This window comes from Phodopus roborovskii, unplaced genomic scaffold (assembly GCF_943737965.1).
Source record: "Phodopus roborovskii unplaced genomic scaffold, PHOROB, whole genome shotgun sequence".
NCBI lineage: Eukaryota > Metazoa > Chordata > Mammalia > Rodentia > Cricetidae > Phodopus > Phodopus roborovskii.
In genome coordinates this window covers 5,444,781-5,461,023 of record NW_026126460.1, presented here as the reverse complement: position 1 = coordinate 5,461,023, position 16,243 = coordinate 5,444,781, and the positions used below count along the sequence as shown (strand labels likewise).

At 39.9% G+C, this 16,243-nt stretch overlaps 1 protein-coding gene across 9 annotated transcripts in view; it reads right to left on the bottom strand.

Moving 5' to 3' along the window:
• Positions 1-16,243, bottom strand: part of Spats2l (spermatogenesis associated serine rich 2 like) — a 166,226-nt gene that overhangs the window by 132,378 nt on the left and 17,605 nt on the right. For all 9 annotated transcript variants that reach the window (XM_051190237.1, XM_051190236.1, XM_051190238.1 and 6 more), the window contains exon 2: positions 7,958-8,007. In XM_051190237.1, the coding sequence (XP_051046194.1) occupies positions 7,958-8,007 (50 nt within the window). The remainder of the gene's footprint in view (positions 1-7,957; positions 8,008-16,243) is intronic.

Below are 16,243 nucleotides of genomic sequence, written 5' to 3'. Positions count from 1 at the left end.
AATTAAGAGCCATAGAAGAGAACCATAAAAGACTACCCACTCAATGTCTTCATCACATGTATGGTGGGTCAGGTTGCCATAGATGCTCTCTACAAATTGCTAATGTATCCTCAAGTTTCTTTCCTAGAAATGATAACTTCCTCCTAAAGCATCATGAGAAAGAGAAAGCATGGTCTGGAAAGTTCAAAGGGTTACATGTGAAATAGAATCTCACTCTACACAAGAACACAGTAACATGTTATGGACTGTCACTCATGGCTAATTTCTGCAAGCCACAGATGAAAAAGAACAGTGTGATTGTGTTGCACTGACATAGCATTTTCAAGTCTGTATTTCCTGTTTCTCATGGATATTTTGCTTCAGAGTCAGTCACATGCACATCCCATTTTATTTAAGTTCTCAAGAATGGTCTTTGTCACTATAAGAAAATTTTTGTGTATGTGGAAGGGAAGAAAGGCCGGGGGACACTTGTGGGTGAGAGGGGAGGAGATAAGTGTGCATATGTGTGGGGAAGCAATAGGCCAAGCTTGGGCGTCATTACTCAAGACCCCCCCCCACCACACACACCATTTTGTTTAAAAGACAGGGTCTCTAGTTGCACCAGAGTTCACTAAATAGGCTAGGCTTGCTGACCAATGAGCTGACCAGATTTTGCCTGCCTCTGCTAGGAATAACAAGTATATGGCACACATCTGGCTGGTTTTATTTGGCTTTTAGGATTAAATTCAAATTTTCCGGCTTACAAGGCCAAGTACTTCTTTACTACCTATCTCTCCAGATCCCAAACAAGGTTTTAAAATCTGTAAATACTACTCATAGAAACTTATTTGTGAGGCTGGAAAGATGACTTAGTGGTTAAGAGCACTGGCAACCAATTGTAACTCCAGTCCCAGGGGACCCGACACACTCTACAGGTACTGCCCCTATGTGGTACACAGACACACATGTAGGCAAAATGTCTACACACAAAAAGATAAACAAAATTTTAAAAAGAATCTTATTTATGACCACTATACATAAAAAGCAAACTGTGTTTTTGGTATTATTCTAACATATCTACTTCTGTAGAATGACTAATTAAATATAATTTATGCTAGCTAAGCCAGGTGTAAACACTGTGGTACCCTGCATAGACCATTAACCATATCTCATTAAGAAGTTTCTGAATCTCCAAGCCCTCCAACATTCTAAGGGGGTATGTTATAGATGAATAATTATATTACAAAGGAAAGTATTAAAGGATGTCCCTTAAGGGTCTTTAAAAAAAGCTCTTAAGAGCATAAACAGAAAGCATGCTACAAGGTTATGAAGAATGGCAGAATAAAAACTATGGTGGCCTATTTCCATAACGAAGCACCAGAAAAAAATTACTTCCATTAAGTTAAAATGAACAGTTATTTCATTAAGCGAGTGTCTTATTTACTCTTTGCTCTATATATGATAATAAATGCGCATTGTTGAGAGTCAACAGTTCATGGTAGCATTTTTAATTTAGGAAAAAGAGGAAATCGTAAACCCTACAGAATAGTTCTCTGGTTGACATAGTTCAGCATGCTTGGAGGATGAAGTGTACTTCATACTCGAATCTTTATTAAACTTTCTGTCCTTGAGATACAAAAATAACACTCTTACCCACAGTCAGCAGGGCATGTGCTCTGATGTTCTCTTTCTTTAGGCTTTTAGGATAAATGTGTGCTGATCTAGCCTTATTTGGACACTGGTTTTCTGTGTGACTAGTGGTGCACCTTTGAAGATGCCTGTCAGAAGTGAAGCAGAGATACACCCCTTGGCCTTCATACCACGTGTTAAGCACCCTGGACCTCCTATGGTTCTTTTTCCAACTCTACTAGCTTTGACTACCATGTTCGCTTGGTTACATGTTTCTTCATCATCTGGCTCCATATGTTGAATGATCTCAATCCACTCAAGTTAGTTCCTAATTCCAGAGTTAATCTGATTCACAGTTCATCTATCCTGCTAAACTGATCTCCAACATACAGATCACAGTGAGTGGACCTGAATGTATTCATTTATACTGATGAACATACCAACAGGGTATTTTGTGTACCAGAGACTGTGGGCATGGCAGCACTGGGAAAACACAGAATAAAACAGAAGCAATGCAAGTTGCTGGTCTGTCTCAGGATACCTGTACATGCCATGTGTTATCATATGGCTTTATCTTTGAACAGACCACAGAGAAGGAAGGAGACCACCCTCTGATCAGTAGATCAAACCACTTTAGGACAAAGCTGTGTATCTTCTCCTCTTGTGACTGTTCTGAGTAAGCCACAAATGCCCAGAGCCCTCCTCGAACTTTTCTTAGAAAAATTTGCAAGCCTCATAAACTATTTTGGTATGCCCCAAAACGTTCATTTGTAGGTATCTCTTTGAAAGAAAAGGCACATTCCTTTGAGTTCTTTTTTTTTTTTTTTTTTTTTTTTTTTCCTTAGCAATGAGGAACACAACTGGGCTTTTACTTGGCACTCTGTCAGCTCCCATGGCCAAGAAAGCTCAGTGCTAGAACAAAGCACCAAGATGCCTTCAGTAGTGGCTACTGCTGGCCTAGAGTTCAGGGGTTAACCTCGGAGAATACTTTACCCCGTCACTTTCATTTCCCTCGTAAGTAACCTCCAAATGTCAAGGATTAGAGGACCCGGGGTGCATAATCTTTCCAACACAGACCTGAAAAATTACATCTTATTGCAAACACTGGTCTCTCACAGCATTAGGCAGAATACCCGCAAGCCTTTGGCACACAGCTGCCAATACAAGTTTGGCTTTTAATGGCTCGGTACTTGAAATTGCCAAGCAAACCATTCTCAGAACCAGTGTGAGGCTGTGGGTTGCTAATGTATTGAGAGAGCTGGTTCTGAAGTATGAACTATGGATGACATTATAGCTCTACACTTTGGAAAATGGAAACTAAGCAAAATAATGACTGTCATCATCTGCCTTCTCAGGAAAGACATTTTCTGCTTATACAAGGACCAAACAATGCAAAATTTGACTATTTTATATGTATACATACTTGACAAACAACAAATTTTTCTGCTCTTTAATGCTTATAATAAATCCTACCCCCACCTCAAAAAAAAAAGTCAATTTAAGATACTGTTCAGGAAAATATTTGAAAACAACATTAGACTTGTTTTGGAAAATATACTGATTTTTCAGACATGCACATTTCCAGGACTTCCATTCCTGATAGAATACAAGTAATTGCTTGAGCCCCAGAACAACAGGTGCTATGTACTGGATACCCACCTGGTGTGAAGAATGGCTATACCCTAATAGACCTCTGTTTCGGAGTGACGCGTTAGTAAAATATACTTTAATAGCTCAGAGGAGAAAACTGTTCAAGGTCATGGCATGATGACTCCCACGTGGTATAGACTCTACTACCTAGTTTACCTTGGCAAAAGTTTAGGTTAAACCAGGCTGTTGGTGAAGGAAGTACTACCATTAGGAGTGTTACATTTGGGTCAATGTCTCCTTTTTCACAAGGTAAATGAAAAGTTTGTTGTGGAAGTAAAAGCAAATTTAAGAAAAGCAATATAAGCTCAGGGAGCTCCATGGCACATCCAAAGATTCTTCCAGAAACCAGTGCAAGCTATTTTGAGCCAGTGTCCATTTCTAAAAGAAAATGAGATGGCCAGACTCAGTTATGTGATGCTGTGACATATGCACCAATGTATCTGTTTATTTCTTTACTATTTACTATTAAAGTTCTCTATAGAAAGTTGCAGCATTAGCAAGACTGGAACATCAGTAGCATCGGTACTAGTTGTAGGACTTAGGATGAAGATCATGGGTATCTTGGATTTTTCTAAGATGGTCCAAATGTGATAGGTCAGAACTCAAAGCATCATCATATCCACACCTTCACACCATGTAATGATGTCCATAACCGAGGCTGGCAGGCTAAATAGAAGCCAACCAATCTGAGTTGAATCAATTAAACTCCCTCTTGAGAGGCTTCAAAGCTTATACCCCAGCATCTGAAAGTAAGTACTGCTTAAGCACATCAATAATCAACAGCAATGCCTTGTTAGAGAAGACACCCTACATATTTTTATTTTTCTTCTTCTTTTTTTCTTTTTTTTTAAGGCAGAGTCTCTAATTGGCCACAGCCACCAAATAGGCAATGCTTGCTGATCAATAAGCTCCAGGGTTTGCCTATCTCTGCTAAGATAACAAGCATGTACCATCCATACACTTGGCTGTTTTCATTAGGGCTTTTCTTTAGAGTTTTAGCACTGATGTATGCATACCTCAGTAACTGCTTAGTTTTATCTTCACACTATGTAGTAAGATTCTAAGTGGTAATATTCTTTTGCATCTTCTTTCAACATCATGTCTGTATGTAGTTCATTTTATAGCTATTGCTGGTTCTTCCAAAGCAATATAGTATTTTAACATATGACCACACTGTTTACACATCTCTGGATGCACCTGAAAATATACTTCTCTAGAACACACACATGGGGGGGGGGAGTTCTTAAAAAATCCTAACTGAAATATAAAGGAAATTCTTTTTAATGTGTCTCTTGCCAATCAATTGCAATATTAACTAGATATTATAATTTTGAAGAAAGGTCATTACACTTCTAGATTTATGTTATTCCTGCACATTCACCAAATATAAGCTATGACGTTAGATACATCTTAACTTACTCTCTTAAGTCTGTGGTTTTTCCAGTAGATTTTTTTGAAGCTGCTTCCCCCTAAATCAATGTCCCCCTCATTTTTACATAAGAGTAGTTTTCTTTTTGATAGAGCCAATATTGCATATACTGAAAGAAAAATTTCTCTTGAAATTTAAAACAAATCTGCATTAAAAGAGTTTCAAGTCAACTGAACACAGCTATAAAAGGTGTTAATTCTGTAGCCACATTAAAGAATGCAAACACAAATAATACAGACTAATTTTTAAAAGGATTAAATGAAACTTCCAAGTGATCAGTGTTTTCATTACTGTGGAGAACATTCTGCAAACTGTGTAGAAATGGAACTGACAAGAGTGTGGCACCAGCAAAAGGTGCTTACCAGTCTGTCACTGTGTCCTTGAAAACAAGCTTAGCATCTCATGTGCCTTCCTACACTAGGGACTTCCCACATACTGTTCACATACCTATCCTTTACACACATTAGACTGACTAAGGAATTTGATGAAGTAGACACTGTCATTCCTCCCATCTCAGAAGGAGAAACTGAGGCACAGCAGGGCAAGTCACTTAAGTTCCCACATCTGTTACTTAAAAAGCCTTGCCTCTGGCTGCTGAGCGATTTAGATTCAATTCCCAGCACTCACACACATGGCAGCACCCAACACCTCCTTCTGGCCCTCCTGGACAATGTACACACAGGTACATTGCATTTATGCTTGCAGGCAAAGCACTGATATACATATAAACACATAAATATTTTTATAAGCCATACATCTCTCAACCTCAGACTGTATCGCTATGCATTACTACCTTACAAACTGTACTGTCATTGTTGTTGGCATTGCTGCTGTCATTTTGATAACAATAGGTTTTCAAGATCATGGAATAGCATGTGAACCATGGGGGGGGGCTTACATACATTTGTTCCAATTTATGAGAAAACTGTGACGATGATTGTAACCAGGCAACCCTCTGATTCTGGAGAACTAATTAAGAAATGAAATTAAGGGATCCAATGGGTACCCAAATTAGTCATTAGGACTCGAAGATCTGGAGCTCTGGTCTAAATCCAGCCTTTGGCACTTGTTTCCAAAATAAACATGACCAGATAAGTACCACTGCTCACAATTAAAATGGATTTAGATGGCTTATGTGTCCACATGGGAAAGACCTCTTCCTAATTGAATTCGGACATCTCTTCCGTTATCGTGGGTTTCATTTACCATCTTCCCAGTCTTTCTGTAACTGCTGGCAATAGGATTATGCTAAGGGAAAAATCACTTCAATCAGCGACGTCTGCAGTACAAGCACAGAAAGACAAAAGCAGAGCCTTTGAGCTGTAATTAGAAAATTCCTTAAGTGTTCTCATGTGGCATATGTTTTAGACAATTACCAACTGGCAAGACTGGTTACAGAAGGGATGTCTAATGTCACCATTCTGGGGTAAACAGTCAGGAGAAGGAGTGTTCCAACATGAGTTTAGGGCAATCTTTTCAGGCCAAAGCACTCCTCTTTCCCACTTCTAATATGATTAGCAACAGACAGCTGGAGGCAGCTCATCTTCTGACAAAAATATGATCACAACTGTTTTCAATTGGTACATCTTTCCATCAGGCTGCTGCTTTCCAGCAGGATAATCAGAGGTTCTGACTGTTCGGTGTACATTCCAAGGAAACAGGAATTGACTGTGTCCTTGCTTGTCTGATGGGGAGAAGGTTGCCAGAATTCACATTATAACTCTTCAGCTGCCTAAGCAAAAGACAACTAAACGGAGGGAAGGAGAGGTGCAGGGAAGGAGGGACGGACAAAGGGAGGGAGGGAGGGAGGGAGGGAGGAAGAGAGGGAGGGAGGAAGGGAGGAAGGGAGGGAGGGAGGGAGGGAAATCCCATCCTCACATATAATGTACATATGTATGGACACTGAGACAGTTCATCCAGGTTTTACTATAAAAATTCTCTTTTTATAGTAAGTATTTGCATGGAGATTCAAACACAGGGAAGTAAAAGAACTCCCAATCCATGCCTGGATTATGACCAAGTCCCACCAGAGACAATGGCTCTTTTCAGAGTTACTGTCATGTCACTCAAGTCCTAGGCTTATAGAAAGGAATAAAGTTTAAACATGAATGGAAAACAAAGGAGGCACTAAGGCTTGGTTCATATGGACTGTGTCCATTTGGAATTTGTGATTATTAACTTTTTTTTAACTTGAAGACCAAAAATCTTTTCACACAGAATACAGAGTATTGGGAAATTTCGGGGAATGTATGATGAGCCTGACACATTCATTCTGTCCACAAAGGCTTCTAACATGCCATTCTCACACAGGTAACTACTGAAACAGTTACATTTCTTCTTGTTTTTGTTTTTGGCTGGTTGAGGCAGGGTCTCATTCTGTAGCCCTGGCTGGCCTTGAACCCACAAGAGATTCATCCACCTGCCCTAGCCTTTGAAGTGCTAAGATTATAGGCATTCACCACCATACCTGGCAACAATCAACCATTTATTGGATGTTGCTTTCCTTTACATATATGAGCTTGAGATGGCCAATGCCTCTGAAGATGACTGTGATTACCATCTCTGCGATGTGATCAGGAACAATTAGCATTGTGTGATGGTAGACTATCTCCATTTACTAGAAAGGAGGAAACTGAGGCTCAGAAATGTAAGTGAGAAATAAGGCCATGCAATGATTAGACAGCAGAAACTGGAGGCCAGGCCAGGCAGTTTTGACTCTGAGGCCCAGGTCCACATTGTTCCACATTGAACACTACAATTGAGAGTCCAACTTCAAGACTCACTGGGGCAGTCTTCTAAAGCAGTGACAAGGGCAAAATTGGCTGTCATTGTAAGGATGGAAAAGCAGGGCAGTCTGGCCCTGGAGCCTATGCTCTTAACTCTTGATTCCCTTCTAAATCACGAGGATGTCTATAAAAGACCTTGTTTTCATTTTCTTTTTGTGGTACTCCTAAGTATTTTACATGATTCTATTCTAACAATAACCATGGAAACCATGTAGTTTGGAAGGGGGATGTGGGTGGGACGGGTGATATAGATGGGAAGGGGAATGTGGGTGGAACAGAAGTGGCTCAGACCCCTCGGCCACATGGTCCCAACTGGACTGCCTCAGCCCTTGCACTCTGATGGCAACTCTGGTCTGAAACCTTAAAGGCAGATAAGACAACACAGCTTTGACTTGGCTCTCCAGGGGTCAGCAGCAAGTGAAGGGACAGTCATCTACAAAGACAAGCAAATGTCATAGAGAAAGAAGTGACCATCTCCACTTACCTGGGAATCCACAGAGATGTTCTGGAAAGCAGCCTAGGTTCTGGAGTGTCCTAGGAAGAAAATTAATTGGAAGGGTCAGACTGGTTGGTCTCATACTAGTAAGGTCACCACCCCTTCCCCATCGTACCTGCCCCCTAATACAAAATCTTGAGTCTGGCAGATAATGAGTTGGTCCTCACCCATGACTTAATTTAACCTTGGGTAGGCAGAGTAATCTCTTTGTGTCTCTGTTTACTCAGCAGTAAACTGGGGATAATAATAGCTTTCTCACCAAGTGTTTGACTGCATGATAAGCAAAGCATGCAATGCCTTCAGCACACCTAGACATAATGGTGATATTTAGCAACAATAGCTAGCATTTATTATGAATTTAGAAAGTGCCTGGCACTGTTCCAGAATGTTGTTCCCACATACTATAACCCCTTCAGTACTTGAGGGGAGGCACTAGTACCATTGGCATTTGACAGAGATCAATAAACAAGGCACAGAAGGATCAAATTCTGCTGACTAGTGAAACTCTCCTGGAATGTGATATGCTGCTAGTCTAATGGTGACAAACAGGACCTAATAGTGTTTACATAGTATTTACCTAACTAATTAAAAATAAATGCTTGCTATTGTTTTTGCTATAGTATTATCTTCTAGAAGACTCAACCTGTAATATAGAACTCATCACTAACCAGTTACTACTAAGGCACACAGATGAGTGCCCAAGTAATGTCAACCAGCTACTAACTCATATAGCAACCTAGACATTCCTGCACTTCTTAATAATGCCAGGGTCTTAAGAGACCCATGGAGGACACTGTGCGGGTTCAAATTCTCAGGTCACAGATCTCACAGAGGTATAAGATCAGCTTTCATGAGATCATTGGGGAGCAAGAGGGAGGGAGGTACTTGAAAGAATAAGATAAGGGCGGGGGTTGGGAGAGGTCAAGTAGAGACAGCTAAAAATGAGGGCCATCTGAGGGGAGGGATGTAAACGTAATACAGTAGAAGATTCTTAAAATACATTTATATATGAAAGAAATCTAAGTTGGTCACACAAAGCCCCAACTAGACATCTCTCACCACCAAATGAAATCTCTGGCCTGGGAATGGGTTACATCTGGTCAAATTCTTGGCCAGAGAGACCCTATGAAACCCCCAAATAACCCAGGTTATTAGCAAGGTTCTTGGTTGCTCCCCAAACTGAAGGTAAGGCCCTATTGCTGAAGATAATACCTACATAATTCACTGAACAAGAAGCCAAGTTGCAACTTACACCGAGCCCTCACTCCTACAGTTCATAGTACTGGAAGGTACTGTGCATGCCACCAAAGGAGAAAGGTAAACACCAACCCAGCTACAATCCATGCAATCTACAACAATGATCTGCATGTATAATATGCTGGTACAATAGTGGCACAAAAGTTGTAGGAGTAACCAACCACTATCTGACTAGAATTAAGTAAGGTTCACTCCATGAGATGGAACCCATGCCCTGATACTGCTCAAGTGGCCAAGAATCCAAGACTAGATAGGTCATAGACCTAGGGTAAAACCAAATACAGCTATTCTGCTAAAGCAGTGTAGCAATAAAATGACTCCTAGTTTCATTTTGCTCTATTCATAGGTCAGTATCTTGCTTAGCCATCATCAGAGAAGCTTCTTCCTTTAGTCGATGGGAACAAATATAGAGACCTTGGAATACTCAGTCCTCAATGTGATATCACACCAAATCCCTCCCTTTGGGTCTTAGGGAACTCTATGGAAGAGGAGGCAGAAAGATTCTCAAGAGCCGGTGGGGATGGAAGACAATGAGGAAACAAGGCCTTCTAAACACAAGAGGACTGATGTACACATGAGCTCACAGAGACTGGCAGCACGCACAGGTCTAAACCAGATGGGGAAGCAGACACATGCCTTCATCCTTAACCCAGAAGCCATCTCCAATTGATAATCACTTGCAAATGAAAGATAAGTTTTATCCAACAAAGTCTTACTAGGTATACAAAACACACTCAAGAGTAGGCCCCATGCTCAGCAATAGATGCCTAACATGAAACAAACTCAATGTTATATTTGGAAGCGTTGTGTCCCCATAATACTTGGTGAGTTTCTTTTTTTAACTTTAAAGATCTTTTGTTTATATATTATGATGTCCAGTTTTGTTTATATGGGTTTTCTCTGTGTGTAAATGTGTGTGTCTCGGCATCACTTTGTTTCTTCTGCTTTCCTTTTTGTTCTTTTTTCCCCGATTTGTTTTGTCCTATTTTGGTTTGTTCTCTCTTCCTCCTCCTCCTTCTCTTCTTCTTCTTGTATTATTTTAGATGTCTAGTTGTATTTTAATGAAAAAGAGAAAGAAAAATGTGGATTTAAGTAAGTTTGGAAATGGGGAGGATCTGGGAGGAGTTGAAGAGGAGAAACAATAATCATAATATACTGGATGAAAAACTATTTTTCATTAATGAATGGAGTATTTATTTATTTATTTATTTATTTATTTATTTAATTGCTCTGGTGTTTTGTGTATCTGTGTGAGAGTGCCAGATCTTGGAGTTACAGACAGTTGTTAGCTATTATGTGGGTATTGGGATATGAACCTGGGTCCTCTAGAAGAACAGTGCCAAGCCATCTCTCCAGCTCCTGAAAAACAATATATTTTTTAAATAAAACATTTTTAAAAGGAAACTTAATTGCCAAGCCATCTCTCCAGCTCCTGGAAAACAATATATTTTTTTTAATAAAACATTTTAAAAAAGAAACAAGACCATGCCTGGCTCAGATACCACTTCTCCAGGTACTTCTCCACCTCCACTAACATCTCTGGGGCTAGTATTTAGATGAGAAGACTGATCTGAACATCCTGAGATCCTCATCTACAGCTCTTTCTTTTAACATTTTCCCTAACAATTCAGCTTCAGGGAGAGACTATAATGCTCCAGTGGCATGAACAATATCAGGATAGTGCCAAGGTTATTAACATAAAACACAACCTACACTTCATAATTAGCTCTGTGAGCAAGATCAATTATTATCATGGGAAATATTGGCAACCATAAGACAAGGGAAGAATGCAGCCCCAAGGACAGGCATATAAGCCTACTTAGCCCTATTCTGAATCCTTGAAGTGGCCCCAAAGAATTCTATAGACCAATCTGAAACCCAAGGCCCCTGTGTTCCAGGTGTCCAGCAGTTGGTGTATAAGGTAAGTAGGGTGATGGACAGATAGGAATGCTTGTCAACAAATAAACCACCCCTAACAAAATGCCTGGGTCACAAGTCAGGTGAGAACTCCATGGTACAGAGTTCCTGGGCTTTCCTGATATCGTACCAGTAGCCATTTTGGTAGGTAGGTGTGTGTGTGTGTGTGTGTGTGTGTGTGTGTGTGTGTGTGTGTGTGTGTGTGAGTGTAGACTAGAGATGGGGGTGGAAGATGAGGAAGAGAGGGACAGAGGGGCAGAGGAAGAGAGGGAGACAGAAATATCTTTGGGAAACGTTTACTTCAACATGAGACGCTACTGATTTTATTTACAGATCAGTTCATCACATTTAGATCCATTTGCTTTCACAAAAACCCCTTGGAGGGGAATAATTCAGTGAGTGTAATACCTCCATTAAATAGGAATTGATTTCAAAATATGCTTTTCAAAGTTTTGACAAAAGCAATTTTCTGATTTTCTTTATGTACCACCAAAGACAAACACTGTTGTGTTGACAATGTAATAAATGAGTTGTCAAATAAGATATTAAACATTTATGGATTTAATTTTTAATAAAGGCTTTTAAACATACCCCAAAATATCCATCAATATTTGACAGAAGGAGCAGCATTTTGGTAAATTCAATCTCCCACTACAACTGAACTTGGCACAATATATTTATGGTTCTTTGACACAACACGGTGGTATTCCTTATGGGATGGTAAATAGTTATGGCATCGACATTCAGAAGGCACAAGTAATGGTCACACGTGTCATGTATTATTTTGTTAGAATATGAGGAATGGATACATGACCTTTGTAGTTTCTATTCTCATGCCTGGGAATCACAGACACTTTAACTCCTAACAGACTCTGAAAGGGACTTTATCTGATGCAAGAGCAATATGGTTGATTTCACATGTCAGCTTCAAAGACAACCGTGCACTGCAGTACTCATTTAGACATATAAATTATAGCTTTCTTAAGCCTGGAAAGAAAAAAAGATGAAATTTGGTAGTGGTTATCCCTAGGGTGCAGGATTACAGGTAATTGCTTTTTTCTCTATATTTTGCTTTCTAAACTTTCTATAATGAGTGTGTATTATTTTAACAATTTGAAAAAAAACCCTTTTTCAGTTGCATATATTATTAGAAACAAGCTCATGAAGTAAACAGTGAAAAGGCTTTAGAATCAAACACACTTGGGTGTGGACCCTCTTCATCTGGATGCCCTTTGAGTAGTATTTGCTACTGAGCTAAAGTCTTGCACATACTGTTACAATGAGAACAATACGCATGCCTTGGGGGGCTCAGCCAAGACGCTTAGGCTTTCCAGAAAACAAATAATAAACCAATACGTTGGTGTTTGTAAACTGATGTCTTGGGCCAATTCTTTATAAAAGGGTTGTGAGTTAGATCAGGTGATTTTCAGAAATCCTCTAACCGTTAAAAATCCAGAAGAGAAAGTCGGGCTTCAACTCCTCAGTACCATGCATTCCTTCACATCACAACAACAAGATTCTTATAGGTCAGGACTTTGGTTTCCTGCACCAGCTTAAGAACACTTATTTGGAGACGCTTCTGTTTGAAATGGCTGGCAGTTAATGTGGTGACTCGGAACTGGTCAAAGTGCTTAGAATAACCAACAACTCTACCATCCCCTCCATGGCACAGAGAATCTGGTCAAGAGAGAGGAGGTTAAAAAAAAAAAACAAAAAACAAAAAAAAAAAAAAACAAAAACAAAAAAAAAGTAAATGCCAGAAGATAGGAAGGTAGGAAGGAATGCTGTGACACTTCATCTTCTGGACATGACATGGCGCTTGCAGGTATGAACCCTAAGAAGCAGTGGCTACTTGCATAAGGCCTTCATAAGAATGGGTCATCAACATTCATCATGGATTGGGGGAACTCATGAGGCTCTACTCTTTCTCGAGGAGACATAGACAGTTCATGGTTGCTGGAATGAGGAGGTCCTACTTCTTAGTTGTGCCACCCTTGGTAAGTCACCCTTGCTCAAGTGAAAACAAAACACACAAACAAGCAAAACACCACAAGCAACCCTAATTAAACTAATTGGGGCACATACAATTAGACATGGATGTACAAAGATTTATCAGCAAGAAATACTTTGGGGGTAGGAGGAGAAAAAGTAATGATGACATGAATATAATCAAAGTGCATTATATACACATATGAAATTGTGAAAGAATTCAGTTTTAAAAGTTAATTCAACAACACAGAAGTCCTCCGATTGGAATAGGAGTTGGACAAAGGTAGAGAAAGAAATCACAACTATTGCAACCAAAATCTTCACTTTGTATTTTCTTACAATCAATGTGAACAAAATGAGTTAGAAGATTGCTTAAATGAGAGGTAACAAATAATACAAAGGTTCTCCACCATTATTTTTAAATTTTATTGGTATTAGCATCCTATACAGCAGAAGACAGGTCAGTCAGACCGTCTTATGAGAAAATATGTAGACTCAACCAAATATAGGTGATTGGGCCACCATGGATATGTGTTGCTAATGACTACAGGAAGGCATGATAATTTAACTGTCTTTAACATCCAATCAGATATTTGTTGACAAGTGGAAATGAAAGCTTTCAAAACCATGAAGAGCCTGATACACAGGTCAAACCCATTGGCTCACCCTGAAGGGCTCCCCCAAAGTCTTCTGCTACATTGGAAGTATATAATATGGATGCTTCATGAGTCTCAGTCAAAAAGAAAAAGGATTTTCATCATAATGGGATTAGCTACATTAATGAAAATTGCTATAGAGATTTATGTAGTATAATTTTCTGTAGAAAGCACAACAGGGAAAAAGAAGTTACAAATTTGACCTCTTTTTCTCAACTCTGAGTTACATCCGCGGTCTGCAGAAGAAAGCTTGCTTCTTTTCCAGCATCTGCTATCGCTCTTCTTTAACCAGCCCTAGTGTAGTACAGACACTCAGGAAATAGCTGCTAAAGAAATGAATGGGATTAAGCTTTGGCACCAAAGCAAAAGAGGGAATTTCATGATAGTTTCCTGTGTGGAAAGAAAAATAAAGCCCATAAACTGGTTCCAAAGGAAAACGGCAAGCAGGTTTAGGCACTACCAAGCATGCTCAGGAAATCCTGGGCCTAGTGGACCTTGGGTCAGCTCACCTGGGTCAAAGAGGTTTGTTTAAAATATCTAGTACATGGCTCTCATCCTTGAGGGACCCCACAGATGCATTTCAACCTTTAATTACCTTTCATAAACATCCTACTACATAGCCCAATTGATCAGGTGTGGCCAATGAACAAACCCTGTCCTCCTAATCATGATGGTCAAGGAGATAAAGACAGGAAAAGAGGGAAGTGAGGTTTCTGAACCTGACATAAGTAGGAAGAAGGGGAGTCCAGAAACATTCCACACAGACCTGCCTTTCCTGGTGTCAACATTCCTGACTTCTCAGTCTCCTTCCTGCTCTCCAGTAGCAAGATTAAGTGAATAATCAAAGTCTCCTGCAAATTTCTACAATGCCATTTTAACAGAATATTTTTCTTTCTTTCTCTCCCCACCCCCTTTGGTCTTTTTCTTTGACCCTTTTTATTGAAAGCTAAAATGCATACCAAATATGTCAGCTTTGCTTCTATTTCAGGACAGTACACAAGACACAAATGTCTATATTTTAAATTTGAGGTAGACCCTTGACTATGTAGCCCTGGCTGGCCTGAAACTTCCTATGTAACCCTGGCAGGTCTACAATTTTCTATGTAGCCTCGGCAGGTCTGAAACTTCATATGTAGCCCTGGTATGTCTAGAACTTGCTATGTAGCCCTGGCTGGCCTGGAACTTTCTATATAGTCCTGGCTGGCCTCCAACGCATGAGTGACCTTTTGCCTCTGCCTCCTGAGTTCTAGGTTTATAAGTATCTCTCAACACACCCAGCTTAAATGTCCACTTTTACAAAGGACTTTAACATGTTTGAAAAACTACCCGTTAATGCCATTGAGCCCCCTTATTCCTCAGAAGAATGCACCTCAGGAATGAGCATTCAGGTTTTGGGGGAGTCTAAGCTAGGTAACTGGGGCTTTTAGAGCTGAGAAAAGGCCTGTGCCATTATTATCCAGTAAGGCAGGAAAGAGTCAGAAGGTGTGTGGGCTTAGCCGTAGGAAAGGTATCTGTTGCATGCATCTTTATAAATATATCCATATATATATATTCATCTGAAATATATGTTCATCTGAAAATATTCTAAACTGAATCCTCCTCAAGGGGATGACCTATGACCATTAACTAATAACTAATAACACAAAGCATGAAAGAACTTCATAGTTAGCCAAACGGTTTGTTCAGTATATTTGATCTTCCAAATGATCTATGACTCTAATCCCCATTATCTCCACTGAAGAGTCGAGGGCTTGGGTGGGGCACATGTAAGGGTAGCACTTTGTCCAGTAGACTGACAGATCCAATCTTTGGAAAAGAACTAAAGTTCCCACCTACAACACCATCATGGGGGCAACACTATCAACAGTTTAAGTTTGTAGGAAAGTTCTGTCAAGATCCAAAACCATCCTGACCACTGGGATTCTGAAGACAAATGCTTCATGAATGAAAGTGACTGGAGGAAACAGGACAATTCTAAGACAAAAATATGTAAGCTCAAGAGATGTAAGACCCTGAGAGAATTCAAAGTCCAAATCTAGCTGAACCGACTAGGCAATAACTGGCTATAAACTCTGCAGCAAAGCATCGTCTACACATGAAAGGCATGAACGATTGCAACCAGGGTTTCTTTCTTGATCATTTTTACTTGGAACTGGAATCTACAGAATGACAAACCAGGATCACCCATTAAAAGGTGACTTCAATTGCTTCTTTGTTGTAAGGAGCTGTGTGAAGTACTGACTGCCAATACCCATGCCTTCTTCATCATATTAATTATAAGCTTTTCCTACAAGATTGGCTGCCACACGGCATACCGTGAGTCATATCTGAGAACTGCCAAGATAAATGTTCCAAAATCTGACTTTTTAAAGACAACCTGCCAGCTCACCAAATAGTTCTTTGGCAGGGGGTTAGGTGGGGGGGGGGTTACCCCAACATACATCAAGTTCTCCCT